Source organism: Mastigoproctus giganteus, chromosome 13 (genome assembly GCF_048544385.1).
Source record: "Mastigoproctus giganteus isolate SK-2022 chromosome 13, ASM4854438v1, whole genome shotgun sequence".
NCBI lineage: Eukaryota > Metazoa > Arthropoda > Arachnida > Uropygi > Thelyphonidae > Mastigoproctus > Mastigoproctus giganteus.
Genome location: NC_143587.1, coordinates 47929409 through 47946451, shown reverse-complemented (window position 1 = coordinate 47946451; position 17043 = coordinate 47929409). Strand labels below are relative to the sequence as shown.

At 36.8% G+C, this 17043-nt stretch overlaps 1 protein-coding gene across 2 annotated transcripts in view; it reads right to left on the bottom strand.

The window, feature by feature from the left end:
- LOC150076009 (solute carrier family 7 member 14-like) overlaps window positions 1-17043 on the bottom strand; it is a 297653-nt gene that overhangs the window by 13102 nt on the left and 267508 nt on the right. For both annotated transcript variants that reach the window (XM_090387702.1, XM_090387703.1), the window contains 4 exons: window positions 10965-11173; window positions 7506-7664; window positions 5405-5601; window positions 1980-2104 (listed from right to left, as the gene is read on the bottom strand). In XM_090387702.1, coding sequence (XP_090243828.1) covers window positions 1980-2104; window positions 5405-5601; window positions 7506-7664; window positions 10965-11173 — 690 coding nt within the window. The remainder of the gene's footprint in view (window positions 1-1979; window positions 2105-5404; window positions 5602-7505; window positions 7665-10964; window positions 11174-17043) is intronic.

Genomic DNA, 17043 nt, shown 5'->3' with positions numbered 1-17043 from the left:
TTTTCCCAATAAACAGTCATCTGTAATTTCGAAATCATTAATTTTATATGGCTCAGCCTAACTGGTCCAGCCTCTCCTCAGCATGAAGGGTCTTTCATCAGTAAAGACTGATGCAAAGTACCTATTCAATTCATCAGCAACATCAGCTGGGTTATCTAAGACTTTCCCACACCCAATACACCGATCTGATTTATATTCTTCTTCTTTGACTTCACGTACATGACAAACTCCTTGTCCCCATTATTTGCTCTTATAGCTAGTGCTTTCTCATACTCAGTCTTGACCACCTTAACCTTTTCTGAAGTACTATTACAGATCAGGTCACTAGCGTATGTACTTTACACTTTAATGGAAGCTGCTTACAACACTCATTCATCAGCCTAACTGCTTTTTTAATGCTCGGTTTGCCAGCACATCACTTCCCATATGAGCGAAAAATTACTCTAAAATACTTTTCATAGATATTCACTATTGTTAAATATAAGAGAACATCTCATACCTTTTTGTAGGAAAATCCTTCAACCCAACGCTCACATCCAATTGATCCGGTTAATACATTATGTAAAAGGCAGATTTTAAATGGTTTATATCACGTTTTTAACTTGGGCCTTTACATAATGTATTGACCGGATCAATTGGGTGTGAGCGTTGAGTTGAAGGATTTTCCTACAAAAAAGGTATGCATATATTTAACAATATTATTTATGTAGGAAAGATCGTGCTTTATTGCTCTTATATTTTGTAATAGCTATTCACTGCATTTTCATGTTCTTCAACACTGTGTAAACACCAAGATATGTAACTGGGATGTTTTTTGACTATGACGAAATATCAGAAGCGCATTTTTGATTTTCATTATTGCAACTTAATACACTGGTGGGCAAAACTTAAGGACCAACCCTATTTCTAAAGGTTACAACCACAAAATCTTTACTTAAGGTACTCTTTACCGATGAGAGTAGATCCAGTCTCAGCAGCGATTCTGGATGTCAGCTAATCTGGCGAGAGGTTGGCACACGGTATCACCCCGCAAACGTCACCGAAAGGGATTAGGGGTGGCCATATGGCGGTCGAGGTATTCTCATCTGGGGAGGCATTATCTTGGATGGACGTACACAACTCCAGATACTGGAAGGCGGTACTGTAACCTGTGTACGCTACTGTACTGAGGTAATCCTTCCCCATGTGCGTCTGTTCCGAGGTGCCATTGGCCCAGAGTTCGTGTTTATGGATGATAACGCCACACCTCATCGCACTGCAAATGATGATATGTTTTTGGAAAGTGAGGACATTGTTCGTATGACATTGTTCGTGAGGACATTGTATTGTATCTAAATCCCATCGAACACATATGGGACGCTCTGGGGAGACGCCTAGCCACACAAAACTTAATACACTGTTCACCAGCTGAAGATGGTGCTGGCAGAGGAATGGACGATGTTACCGCAAGACCTTATCAACAACGTTGTTCTGAGTATGGACAGGCGGTGCAAAGCCTGCATCGACATTAGGGGTGGCCATATCTCCTACTGGGGACGACCTCTTCCCTTTGTTACATCTTTGGCAGTGATGCATCTGTATCATGACAGCCAGTGCTATGTTGCCATTTTTGAATAAAGTTCCTCTGTACCGTTTTGTTTCCTTCATTTCTGTACCTCACGAGGTTCCTTTGGTATGATTTTCCCATATCCAGGCCACTCCTATGAGCAACTACAGGGGAAAACTTGACTGGTCCTTAAATTTTGCACACCAGTGTACGACAAAAGACAACATATACATTGTCATACATTCAAGATGTGATTTGATTCAACTACACATTTGACCAATTTTCTCCTGCTGAAAATTTTTATTACAAGAAATATTTTTACAAGTGAAAATATTATTAAAACAAAGATCTAATACTTTCCGTATCACACAACTAGAAATATCTACCGAATGAGGTAATGAGTTTTCTAACGAAGTAGAAAAGAGAAACATACCAATAGACATCATCTCCACCAGCACATCCAGACTCATGATGAGAGAGACGACAGAAGTCGCCAGCCCAAGGATGCAGGTTGCCATTACGGGGGTTCCTGTCACTTGCCACACCTGAGAGAGATTTCTGAAATGAGAATTGATGAAAACAGAGTTTGTTACCGATTTAAAAATATTAATACTTTAAAGGAAGAGTTGTAGTTATAGAAGGAAAAGTCTCTCCGGAACCTCAAAGAAGTTCCGGAGAGACTTTTCTTACTAAATGGAGATGGTGGGACTATTTTTCCAATTTCATGATCGAAAAATGTTCTGCGTTAGTGTGTTCAGTGCTGGTCCTACTAGCGGCTTTTCCTAATTCTGAAACTAAACTTAAAAATCATCGCCATTCCTTCAGTGTGAATTACCATTCTCAATTGACTAGTATACGACATTCAACTCACGTGCAAAATTTAAGAAAATTATACTTTCTAAGGGCAATTGACAACATGTAAATATGGATAGTTGTTATACTGTAGAAATACAAAGAATATCATGCCATGAAAGTATAATTATTAACCCATGAAAATCACACAAATCTTACACCACGAATAAAGGGTTACACAAAGAATATTAGGGGGTTACCACTCCTCACTGCTATACAACTCACTATGAGCCATCATGCTACTAGCAAGATTATTCAGGAGGTAAATAGGTAATAAATCCTGATCCCCTTCGTCCTCAAAACTTTGGGACAACCTTCAGAATAAAGAATCTAGCTATTTCACATGTATTTGGACCATCTTTCTAACTGCTCTTCATGGATGACAATCAACAATTTGCGAGCTTGGTTATTTCCAGCTAGTAGCAATATATGTGATGAAAGATCAGCTCAGACTCCAAAGATCCTAATGATCAGCTCAGACTCCAAAGCCTTATTTCATATTGGTGAGGATATTATTTAACCGAAACAGTCAACCGCCGTTGAGTCGTATAACGCTCTACGCTTCCTTCGCTTACCACAAACATCATCCACCTTGCGTAATCCTTTACACTTCTATTGGCGGAAGGTGGGTTGATCCGTTCGATTCGTTTAATTTGATTCATATGCAAAAGCATATGGATCAAATTAAACGAATCTTCTCCTCAGGTGAAGCGTTATTTATTCGAGGTAGTGCAATATCATGGCAACTCGTTGTGAAGGTATTCACAATATGAGATATACTTAATAATGCCAATTTATAACTACTTAAGCAGTTGGCTATGTACTGAAATGGTGCAATTGCACTAACTTGTACACGAAGAGAAAATATATTGGTGTGAGATAGTTTCAACTATCATGGATAGATGGCAGCACCACACACACACACATCGCATCCATCTTGCGAAAATTGTTATACAAAATCTTCATATCCATTCGTACATTCAACAATTAAAGTAGGCCTAGACAGAATTTTATGGATTATATGCTTTATGGTTATATGGTACACATAATCCGTATATGAAGTTTTTGTCCACGTAAGGATGTAGAGCTAACGGAGAAAGAAAAAAAAATCGACACGTCATCTTCAGAAAGCTATAAATCATTTACTGATGAGAAGCATTGAATATTTTTCACTGCCAGGCGTATAAGGCAGCTGTAATTCCTTTAGCAGAGTTCCTTTCGAAACTGTATACGGCTGATCGAAATGCTCATTGATTTATGCGAACGAGGATTATTGGTTAAACGGGCAGTGCATACGACACGCAGGAGCATCGGATGAATCGAATCTCTAAGGGCCATTCACCGCTACAGAGTTAAAACGTTTGCAGACAATACGAAGGTAGGCAGGGTTTTTAATGACAGTAATGACAGTACACTACTGCAACAGGATCTGGAAAAGTTGAGCAGATGGGCTGAGAGGTGGCAACTGAAGTTTAACATTCACAAGTGTAAAGTACTGCATATGGGTAGCAGTAACCCCAGAGAAATTACCAACTGGGTGGTACTACACTCAGGACAGTGGAGAATGAAAAAGAGCAGTACAGAGCAGTTTTTTGTCAAAATTATTTTTTTCCATCCGGTTCCTTGGTCACTGCATCATAGTAATCTATCAGATTGGTTAGAGACAGGCTGGAAGAGTAGCTCATAGTGTCTTTTCATGATATACAGGAATTTTTCTAGCAGGGATAAGGAAGTAATTATCCCTTTGTATAAGGCAGTGGCCAGGCCACACATTGAGTACTGCATACAGACCTGGAGGCCTCATTTTAGGAAAGATGTTGAGTTGCTATAACAAGTACAAAGAATGGCAACGAGATTGGTGAATGGAACAAAGGGTTGCTGATACAAAGTTCTGAAAATTGCAGCGTCTGGAGACTAGGCACCTGCGAGGTGATTTGATTGAGGTGTTTAAGGTCTTGAATGGTTAGAGCAAGCTCAATGCTGGTGGGATTCTTCCTCTTGCCCAGATTACTTACCTGAGGGGACATAGATTCAAATTGTGGAAAGACAATTGTAGAAAACTTAAATAAGTTCAAGGCAGAACTAGACATGCATTTGGAGTGAAATAGGTGATTGGTGAAATAGGGTTTTTTTTTTTTTTTTTTTTTTTCGGCTTTGCATCATATGCCTCTACTAATGCTAATGCTCAAAATATCTTATAAAAATTCGAAACATAATAACAAAATTATTTTCTTCTATTTCATCATTATATATAATGGACGTAAGAAAATTTTGATAACGATGCCTTCAACACTACTTGTGTAATCTCTTATAACTTCCTTATCCTGGAGCTTATAACTTTAAAGTTATTTGGAACTTGATCAACTACACCTTCTGGCATCGCTTATATTGTGGAAACTTATCATTATGGGTTGGAAATACCCGATGAAGCTCGTGTAAATTTTGTTCTTTTTAACTAGAAACGTAATTTGTTGCAAGTGGTAAGAGAATTCAGTTTTCCTCCAGAACGTTCTTCCTGAGAACACTGAATACGTCATAGAATTGAATTTTCTTCATGAGAAACGAGTCGTTGAATACATGCAAGCCATTATAAGCAGAAACAAGTTCTTTTTTTTTCATAATTACGATAAGAAATACTTAATATAAAGAAAATATTTCTATCAGACCTCATTCGACTATTTTATTAAATATATTTTTTAATAAAATAAAATACTATATGGCTTAAAGAGATGAGGTGATCTTCCTGCCTATTCTCAGCTAAGAGCAAATCGAGCGAAAATAAAGCAGTAGCCGAGCCAATTTTTAAAATTTTTGAGTTTCTTTTCTTTTTTGCACTTATTTATTTATTTGATATACAGTTATTTGGCGAAAACATGAATAACGTTTGTCCTATGCGTATAACATGGTTAGATTCTAGTATGTGATAATGTTTCGAAGAGGTTTGATGAAAACACAGTCCAATTAATGACTAGTAACGAAAGGAAAAATTTCCTTTGATAAACTTACCTGAAGATTAATCCGTCCTTTGCCATAGCGTAGACAACCCTCGGCATCGGAAACATGGAACCGAACATGCTCACCACAAGACCTGCCAAAGCTCCAACCGCCACGATGAATTTTGAATTTGAAGCGCCCCTTTGCTCAAACATTTCCACTAATGCCGAATCTGCATCAATGCGATCGTATGGAATAATCAGAGTGAGCTGCGGAAATAAAAATAAGATTTGAGACTTGATAAATAAACAAAATAACCGTAAAGTAGGAAAGGAATTGATTGTTCCAGAAATTCTAATTCAATAGCATATTCCAGAATAGATCTGAGACAGTGCACAAAAGAAAGATGAACAGAAGCCCAAAATTCACACTATAGTTTGAATACTGAAATTCATACTGTAAGGGATTAAATGCTTTAGTTGTAATGGAACTACGTACAAGTCCGGCATCAGAATGACCAAACCACTGTATTACGCACTAGCCTCTTATCTTTTACTCTCACTCTCTCTCTCTCTCTCTCTGAAGAAATGAAATAAAATTCTCATTTTCGCCAAAGAGGGCTTTATGTCTCTCATCTAATAGTTTGAATTCCATTGAAACATGTCACTGAAGGCCGTTAGTGAAATACGACTTCATTGATCCAACTACAATATTGGACCTATGGAACCAAGCTCTTTTTATGGCAAGCCTAGTCAACTCTACAAAGCTGATGCTCGATTAATCCTTATTTGGAATGGACGTGAAATGCGCAAAAATCGATGTTATTGTAGCACAGCTAGTAGAATCGCCGTATTCCCCAACACTAGAAAAAGATCTGAGTTCGAAACTCATCAATGACTTGAGGAATTTTTATGAGTCTTTTTTGCAATATGGCTGAGTTAGTCGATCTCAGGCGAAGATAGTATGGTTTTTTCTCCCGAAAATTCAGGTTTTTCGTCAGCAAACAGCACATCGACCGCAGAATATACACGACACAATATGGCCTAAGTCGTTGATGAGCATGAAAACCTTCAACTACAGCGCAACAATCATTCTCTTGAGCGGGAGCAGAATCTGCTCAGTAGGGGGTGAAACGATGAGCTAAGCGCTTTTCAGAGTCGGTAGATCTATCCATCATAACAAGTGTATGTGCGAGGAGGACGGTGATCAACCGCGCTACCCACGAGGGCATATCTCGGACCTGATTAGTTGGATGCCCTAAGGGCACGTCTAGCGATGGATGAAGAGAACATCGGACAAGAGATCTGTAGCCACGATTCCCACGTCACTTACCATTGATAAGTTTGTTTTTCTTTTCTTTCGTTTATTCCCTATTGAACTATTTGGTTTTCAAAAACTGATCCTTTCGCTAACACCTTTTCCTTCGTAATGTGAATCACAGTTAATTGAGATATAGTAAATGTACTTCTTTATATGTGATATTGTACCATATATATATATATATATATATATATATACGTTCCAAGTAATTAAAGAAGCATTTTCCTACCTTTTAATATATATATATTAAAATTTTTACAGGCTAATAAAGGGCTGTACGGTGGACTTAATTCGAGGTGTGATAGCTTGTGGAGGTATTAGTGAAAATTTAAAAACGCCGAGTTAGTTTTTGTATTTCGGTTATCATAATTTATTTACCATCCTTTGATGACATATAATGATATTAAAATTCATGAATATTTGTAATAATTTCATTTACGTTTTATAATTGTAATATCTTTTCCTAAACTGAAAGTTACAAAGAATTATTTAAGGTCTTCTCTGTCACAGGAAAGAATAGTGGGTTACTGAAATTTTATCTGTTGAATTTGAGAGAGCATTGGATAAATGCTGATATTATCAATAATTTTTTAAATGCAAAAATTAGGAGGATATTTTCAAAAGAAAGTCATGCAATATTCTTTATTCAGTTTCTTATTTGTCATTGTATTTTGCATTATGATTATGGTTATTTTTGAGATTCTTTCTTTGGTCTGTTTGGAATGAAGACTGTGCAAGATTAACTGAGCAATAAAAAGGTTGTTCAACTAGTTCGGTACAGTTTGGGCCTTTGATTGTTTGGCGTCACAATATTTTTATGGATATCGCCCATAATTCCAAGAAGGACACTTACCACCATGCTAGAAGTGATATAAGCTGTCAAAACAATCACCAAACTAAGTATGATAGCTGTAGGAATAGAGCGCTTCGGATTTTTCGCCTCTTCGCCAGTTGTTGCTATGATGTCGAAGCCTATAAATGCATAGAAGCAGGTTGCAGCTCCTGAAAGAACCTGAAATGAGAAACAAAACAATTTTGGCCACAACAAGAAAATGAAAGAAAATAAGAAAAAACAACGTCATTTGCCCCAACAAGAAGCATTTTATGTTAATGAATTGCTCGACACTGCACTATTATATCACGCGATAGATTAAGTAATTTATTATCGAAATGATACAATTTAAAGGAATTGAACTCAACGTTTCCCGTCTTCAGGCCTCTGAGGATAGAACATCGTTAAATAGTTTAAGTGTTTGGCATTGGGGTGGTTTAATTCCTTTCAGTTGCATCATTTCGATTTAATTATTTAATTACTTAATCTACCACGTGATGTAGTGTCTCTCACTTTATTAACATGATATTGAACAATCCCGTACACCCCTCTTCCAAGTAATTAAAGAAGCATTTTCCTACCTTCTCATACTGATCTCCTATGATTATGAAGGCTGCTCTAGTGAAACTAGATATCGCCAAGAAATACACGTTATGCTGAAACAAATATTACGATCTGAGGATGGCAAAATTTAATAGCATCAGTAGCCATTACTAACTTTAATTACCGCATCAATCTACCAAGTTATGCTCTCAACAAGATTTATTTGCGTGGTCAAGGGTTAGAGTGCAGTAATGCACCCGCCTTTGAGTAAACCGTGGTTCGAGCATACATGACCGCGGTTCGAGCCCGCATGTTCATTGTCAAAATTGTAAATTACTCTGACCTACTGGTCGTGCCAGAGTGTAAGTAAAACTATTTCTGTTAAATAGTTTCAGCTTAAAATTCTGCACTACAATTTTAAGCTGAAAATCCGCACTAGAATTTTAAGCTGAAAATCCGCCAACGATCCGTCAAGCAGTTCATTTCATTCAGGATACCTTGGAGTGCCTTTCCATTCTGCTTTTGAACATCCTAGACACGTTCAAATTGTATTAAGAATAAGTCTCTGGGTTTAAAAAATAGATTTCCCAAAGTACTACCTCAAACTACACAGGACCTGTTTGTACCATCGCTGAATTATAACGACTTGTTCAGGATTCAACGATACAGATCAGCATTCGTTGTTTCATGTACAACTACCAGTGTAATTAACCAAAAATCACCCAAGACAGGCCTGAACCATTATACGACTGCCACCAAACTCATTCCAGGTTTAGTGAAAGTTTTAGGAGGAACCATTAATGGTCGTTTCAATACACTTCTGGTGAATGGTAGCATCATCCTACGTCTTTTAATGCCGCACATCTGACCGACTAGTGACAATATACCACGTCCATAAAGTACCTACATACACGTTACTTTTGCATTAACGTCACTCCACCCGATTTGGGTAATCTTCCCAACAATGAACGAGGCTGCAGTAGGTATAGTCCTCTATTGTTCCTTCTGTAGAACAGCGACCATTTTAGTTACTGATGTAGGACGTGTTGGGCAGCCTTCTCTAGCTGTTCTGCTTCATCACATAGGTTTTTCCATAGGGTTAAAATTGGCACTCTGCACCAGCTATTCCAAATTTGTGTATTAATGTCATGAACCGTTCTCGAATAACACCGACAGTACGTCATGGGGCATTATCCAATTTAATGTGAAATTTTCAAAAAATGGAGCATGGAATTTTCAAAAAAGGCTTCGGCGTTTGTGATATCATGCACAACCACCAAAGGTCCTAGGCCATACTATAAGGAACAGCTCCACATCATAACTTCACCTCTTCCGAATTTTATTGTTAGCATGATACTCCGGCAGCAGACGTTCTCCAGGAAACCTCCACACCCACATCCTCTTATCTGATCGGAACAGGGCTTAACGAGATTCATCATTTGTAGAACAGATTTCCATTGCTCTGTGGACCAATTACTGCATTTGTTGAACATGCAAGGCGAGCTCGCTGATTGCGATTAATGATGTTTGGATTATGCTCCGCCGTTCTTCTGAAAACGGAGGCTATAGAGCTCCGTACATAGTGCCTTAAACTCTTGGTTATTGATCTGTCAGATTTTCTGACGAGATTGCTGAGCTACCCTTCCGAGTACCGTCTGGTCAACTGAGGTGAGCTTCCGTCGTCTTTCTGTGCGTTGCTAGATCGTGTAGTACCTCACACCTCCATTTCATGATAACATCACTGACGGTCGGCTTTGGATGGTGTAGGCTGTAAAAAATTGCATGAGTACACAAATAAACCAACAATGTGATATCGGAGAATTACATCCCTCTCGAAATCAATGAACTCAGCTCTACGTGCCATAATGAAAGCAACTAATTTGTGTGGTTCCTACGCCTCCTTTATGTACCGGTCAGAGCCATCCCTTTTTCCCCAGGAAGGTCAAATGGGCTATGGAAACAGGGATGTCTGGATAATTTTTGGATTTGGATTGTGGCGTAGTTCCAACAGGTAATCGACTTTTTCTGCTATCTGCTGAGGGGGAGGGGACATAAGCGCAGTGGGAAATCTTACTATAACTCCTCTTTGGACATAATAAAACTCTTTCTTTCTTTCCTTGGAGTCTGTTTTTGCCTTTTTATTTTTCTATCAAAGCACAGGAATGGATAATTTGTTTTCCTAGCTGGATGCGCCCCAAAGACATTCTAGATGACGCTATAAAAGCAAGAAAAGTTGCCCACCTCATACAATGACATAGCTAAGGACACCTTGAAATGGTGTATACAATATTCTATGAAATGTTTAGTTTGATATAGTCTTACAATCCGAAAGTTTTATTAAACGATTTGTAAAATCATGAAAAGAATTATTGTGTATATATGACATCACTTACTGATGAGTAATAAGACCACCCCGCTGTTATTTTTGGTTTTTAGGAGCATTAGCAACTAAAGCCATATTACTCCGGGGATATGCGGTGGTCATTCCCTGACCTTTCCACATCCTCCGTATTTGGTGGTGACGGGCTCGAACCCCGGTCTAATCAAGAAGCGTGTGCTACGCACTGCTGCTCCTGCCCACCCCGCATGGGTCTGAATTATAATTTTTAATGGTCTGAATACTAACATTATATTACTACATAATTATTAATTATATTTTGACCATCCATTTATTAATAATTATTCATGTTAATAAATATGCATATTATATGTAGTGCTACAGTAGTGCCACCGTGGTCGCTAACACGATAATAAATAAAAAATAATAAATATTACTGCAGCCAGAGGCGGCCACCTGGGGGTTAGTCTTACGCTATATATATATATTACTCTATTGTCTCAAAATCTAAAGAGGTCTAGCAATATTCAATTAGCCTGCGACCTCGCAAAAGCCAATTAAAAGCCACCCCTGGTTGCAGTTAATGGAATATTTCTTACCCCGGACCATCCGAATGGCATAAACCCTCCATGTTGGCTCCAGTTACTTCCATCTACATAGAAGAGACCAGCAGTCATAATGAAGACCCAGACAGCCAGATTAACGGCGTTTAGCACGTTGTTGAAAAGAAGGGATTTCTTCACCCCTGCCACCATTAAAACAGTCATTAATAACGTTATTAGAGCAGCCAGAGCATCGGGGGTGTGACCTAAATTTAATATGGGATAAATGCAAAAAAAAAAAAAAAAAAAAAAGATGATAAAGATAAATAATCTGACTGGAAGAAAGAGACATACTTGTACAAGAGCAGCTATAATAGGAGCATGTTCATAAATAACAAAGAAATAGTTGGACCATTTCCAAGCAGTGGAAATTAAGAGTTCTAATGAATGGCGTGTTGGCTGGTTTCATATCTATAAAAAAAATTGATTCACTTCATTGAAAAAATGTGGATTGACTTCATGAATGTGCATACAGTGGTGTTGATAGAATATTTGAGCCCCTGTGCAAAGATCCCTCTGTTTATTTATATTAACATGAAACGCCGATGCTTTACTCGTAAAAAGTATTATTTATAATCTATATTTTAATTAATATTCAACAAAGCTAAACTTTAAAAAACAGTTTAAAAAGTTGGTGCATCAAAATATGAAATTTAGTTATCTGCAACTTTATAATTAAATTAATTTATAAATTTGTTTCTTATTTAAAAATTAACCTTCCTTGCTTGTGAAATCACTAATTAGTTCTCTGAGGTCCATTCTGGCGGCTTTTCGAGATTATTCAATCTGGTTTTCCTTTATAGAATTTCTTTTGTAGTCAATTATTTTTCATTTACCAAATGACATTTACCTTTCAACAGTCAATTTAAGAAAAAATGTAATTCAATGTTATTCTATGTATTATATAACAATATTATCATTATTATTTGATAGTTTTCTTTCTGTAATATTTATAAAAAAATTATCCGAACAGACCTGTAGGCTCACCGACTTCATGGGCCCCTTACGCTTTGCTAATTCTTGAGCAGTGGTAGCTACGCCTCTCGATGCATACGAAATTAGATGTTACCAATAAAAAAAAAAAGAAGCAAATATCTCTCATTTCATCCAAAAAAAAAAAAATAATGGAAAACAAGCCCTCGTTTAGAAGTTTAGGAAAAATATCTAAGCCTCTTTCTTAACAAAATCCAAAAAGAAGTCATGGACTCATCTGACTTCTGCAGTTCGAAAAATAAATGGAAATTTATTTATTTATTTTGTTTATTTTTCAAATATTTCACTGAAATTATGGACTGTAGTTGGCCCAGTTTCTAGAACTTGAAATCTGACTGCATTTGTGATAAAAGCCATCGTTGTTAACGTTGGTTAGTGATAAGAGCGTAGAACTGGTCTTTTTAAGTTGCTGGTCGTGGAATTAATTTGTTGTTACATTATTATTACTATTATCAATTTATTTCCGAAGAAATGTCCCTTTACAGCTATACAGCTAAAGGACAAGAGTTACATAAAGAAATTAAATAAATAATGACGAAGGTTTCAAAAGAAATAATTCTAGTATTTCTTGTAAAAGGAATTCCTGCAATAAACAAAAATATCTCACTTGACTTTTTAACACCAGTAGATTACTCTGATAAACTGCGTTATTTAAATTAAATATTTTGATTTTGTTAAAGCTGTAATTACGTATTATAGTTGGTTGGTGCACGCATTTCCATTAACTTAATACATAAGCTTAATGCAATTGAAAATCTTATAAGATGAATCAGAGAGAACTGAACCGATTTTATGAGGTAATATCGAATCTTATTGACATATAAAGCTAGTAGAAAATGCGCATTGTTCTAAGAATGTTTATATAACCGCAAAAATTACTATGTATGCAAACTTAACATATAAGGCGAAAATTCCTTTTTGTTTTTGGTATAAATAGCCTTGTAATTCCATAAAGTTTTGCAAATATCATGAATAACTGTGGAAAACAAGGAAATTATATCTGTACCTTATCCAATAATCTTCATACTTGATTCTCTCTTATGTCAAGAGATGGCGCCACAAATTTCTGATTGTATTTAAACTCTTCTTTTCCTTTTTTGCTAAAATATTATAATGAAAATGAAAACTAAAATCATAAAAGTCATAAACAAAATATACAGAAAGAAATAAATAAATAAAATGAAAAAATAACAAAAAAATATAGAAATAAAAACAGTGTATCTTGCATAGTGTTTTTTCTTTTTCCTTGGAGCTCTTCTCCTTTTAAACAAAACGAAGAAACCAGTAATGAATAAAACGTAGTAAATAATAATTTAAAAAAAAAAACTCCAAATTTTTTTGCGGAAAACCTAGTTTTCAATACTTAAAAGTATAGAAGGCTTTTTTAACTTTAGCTGGTTTTGATGTCTTGCAAGAATGCGAAAGAACCCATTGGCATATATATATATATATATAAAAAAATAGCACATGCGGTTGATCTTCGCTTCTAAGAAGGTAAAGGTGAATTATGAGTGTGTGTGCCATGTCTGCTCGAGCAAGAACAACTTCTTTCTTTCATGGTGCTAAAAGGCCAAAAAGCATGCGTCTTAATTTCCGTAAGTTTGTTCTTGCAGTTCTCGATGATTATGTGGTGATCTTCGTATCACATTTGAATTTATTTGCTATTTTTGCTGCTTCATCTGCGATTTCATTTCCGAACGTTTCCATAATGGGATGGTATCCAGCAGAGTACCACAATGCGTTGTTTATCTTGCAGCTGGATCAATATGAGGTGGTTCTTTTCGGCAGAGGACGAAATGTGCTTAATTCTGCACTTGATGGAGCTTAAAGAATCAGAATAAATGATATGATGTGTGTTGGTTTCAGAATCGAAGTGTTTAAGAATCATGCAGATGGCCAAAAGCTTTTCAGAGAAAGTTCTAAACTCAGTTGGTAGAGAGGAAGAAACAGTGAAAACAGGTAAGATCGTATGAATAGCAGCCATCGGTGTATATCTGATTATATTGAGCATTAATGAGTGCTAGTGAGTGAAATATAAAAAACAGTAGGATGGATTTGAATGGCCACCCCATTTTTTGTCTCTTTGAACTGTGAATGGTCATTGATGCATGTTTTTGAATTTTGTACCTAACTTCTTGATCTGTGGTGTCCTCCAGATTAGCAGAGTGGTTATTATCACTTCCTCCATACCGGGTAGAAAAGGCCGGGGTTGGAAACCCGTCAATGATGCGAGGAGCGTTTATGGGTTGTTTTCATTTCATGACTGACTTAATCGGTCTTAGGAAAGGACAGCAAGGTTTCTACCTTCCCACTCCAGAAATTCGGGCTTTTCGTTCAGCAAAACAGAGAAATCGACTAAGACCACCTGCACTTTTACGGACATATTGAAATACACACGAGAACATGAGGTTATTCTCGAGTGGCAGCACTAATATCGCAGTTTTTTTCCCCTTGATCTGTGGAAAGCTTTCAAAGTCCATGATTCCTTCCATTATGAAAGGAAAACAGGTTTTCGACTTCGTATCACAAAGAAGCGGTCAAGAAATTGCAACATCCACTAGTTCCACCCACTAATTGCAATACTTACTAGTTGTGTCCTAACACCCACAAGTTGTACAAGCATTTTTGTAGATGTCGTTAGCCTACCGTTGGGAGATAATGCAATTGAGTTTCCGATAATTCTGGTAGCCATGTGTGTGTGTTTCTTACGGATGAAGTCTTTTATCGTGCATTGCAGTCTTTATGAGCTCCTATACTAAAGTATTTTAGACATATTAGTAGGACGTTAAGTAACAACTGTTGATAAAAGCAGCGATTATAATGTATATTACAGTTTTAGTGAAGACTGCTACTTTTATTGCATAATATTTTAATATAAGGAAACAACCTTAGCTCAATTTGCAACTGTTACCAGGTCTCCAGAAAAAAATTAATATACTCTTAATTTTACGTTAATTTAAGTTTATATACATTTATTTTCGTTCATTTGTATAAGTTTATTTAGTTATATATATTTATATATAAACTTATAAATTTATATATTCTGTTTATACAGTATATCGCTATTTGATCTATGATCGGTATTTCATCCCAAGTATTGACTAACGAAGTAGTCAAAGATAAATTCCTCGTTCTTTTAAAATACCACAGAGATGAGTATCCAAACGATCGTCTTTCCTTTTCATGAGAGCATCTGTCTCATGAATGACTTCGTTTATATCATTTGTTATTCAACATGCTTGTAAAGCATTCAAATTGTGCGCTCGAATCGTTCCGGCAAACATATGTATAGCACTAAACATAATGAAGCAGAGACGAATCCGAATGTAGTGTGCATATTTCATAGCTAAACACGTGCCTCAAATTAATAAGGCGATCATCATAGATAAATAGATCGATAGATAAAGCTAAGAACAGACACAGCAAATTTCGTGATCAAAATAGAATACAACTTCATCCCATTAATATTAAAAGACCTTACATTATATTACCAGTCTGGAGCTTTATTTGGAATTACTAATAGACGTACAATTCCATTACTTTCGTAGGACTACTCTGTAACTAGTTTATTCCTTTCAGTTTTGTATCCTATAGTGAACTATATAATCTTCTATAATATATTAAGTAATATTAATAATAGTATTAACATTAATACTAATTACTTAATACGGTATATTAATTAAACTATAGGATTTCCGATAGCATATTAAGTATATAGAGTAATAATAAGTATATACTGGTGTTCAAAGAAAGTGCATCACTCCTTAAAATTGTAATTGTCCTCCGAATAACGTAAGTATATGGCAATATTTCTTACAGATTGCACCAGATAAGATTGTCATGCGTAGGTGATGACGTATCAGCTGATACTTTCAGTTATATAAGCACGGTTTGCAAGAGTTGCAGTCATTCCTTGCTTGTGTGTCAGGATGGCGAGTTATGCAGTTGCCGCAACGAAGAAAGAGTGCTATTGTTGCTCTGCGTGAGGAAGGATGTTCTTCCCGTCATATTGCTTAGTGTGTCTTATAAGCAGTCGACAGCGAGTAGCTTTCTTTCCAAACTCAAGGATACTGGTTTTGCTGATAGAAAAAAAAAAGGAATCGGACGCAAACGAGTCTCTACGCAAAAACAGGACCGCGTTTTGAAGCGCTTATGCCTTAAAAACCGTAAAGCTTCTTCGTCTGAGCTGAAAAGAGAATTGGAAGAACATACAGGAGTGGTAGCAAGTGCAGTAACAGTCAGAAGACGCCTTTTCAAAAATGGACTTGTAGCCCGTCGTTCTAAGAAGAAGCCCCTCCTCACGCAAAAAATGAGAAAGGCCCGATTAATTTGTTGTAAAAAGTCAAATGGACCCCCGAGCAGTGGAAGTCAGTTATTTTCTCGGATGAGAAGAAATTCAACCTGCATGGCTCTGATGGGAGACAAACGATTCGCCATAGAGGTAATGAAGAATACCATCCAGACTGTATGGTGTCTACAGTGAAATTTCCTACCAGCCAAATTGTAAGGGGGTGCATTTCGTATCGCGGAGTAGGTCACCTGCAATTTATAAAAGGTTTCGTAAATGCCAATGGATACCTGGCTATATTAGAAGGCAAATTGCTGCCAACCATTAGAGATCATTTCAACCTGCCAAGTAACTGCATCTTTCGGGACGACTCTGCTCCTTGTCATCGGGTCAAAAGTGTAAGTAGGCACTTTTGTAGTTACTTTAGCTTCATTTCTGCATTAGAGGCTCGGTAGTAATGTGTTTACATTTGTTGCAGGTGAAAAAATGGTTAGAAGAACGGTCCATTACAACTCATAGCTGGCCAGGAAACAGCCCGGACCTGAATCCTATAGAGAACTGTTGGCATCGTGTGGAATTTGTAGTTACCAGAAAGAAACCAAAGACCCTTCGTGAATTTCAGGAAACCATAATTCATGTTTGGAACCACGAACTATCAGTTGATTATCATTAGAAATTGATCTTGTCAATGCCTCGACGGTGTACTACTGTCATTAGGGCCGGAGGCAGTTCAACTAAATATTAGTTTGTACCTGGTGAACTCTTCATTTTGTTTTCCCTTTAAAATGATAAATT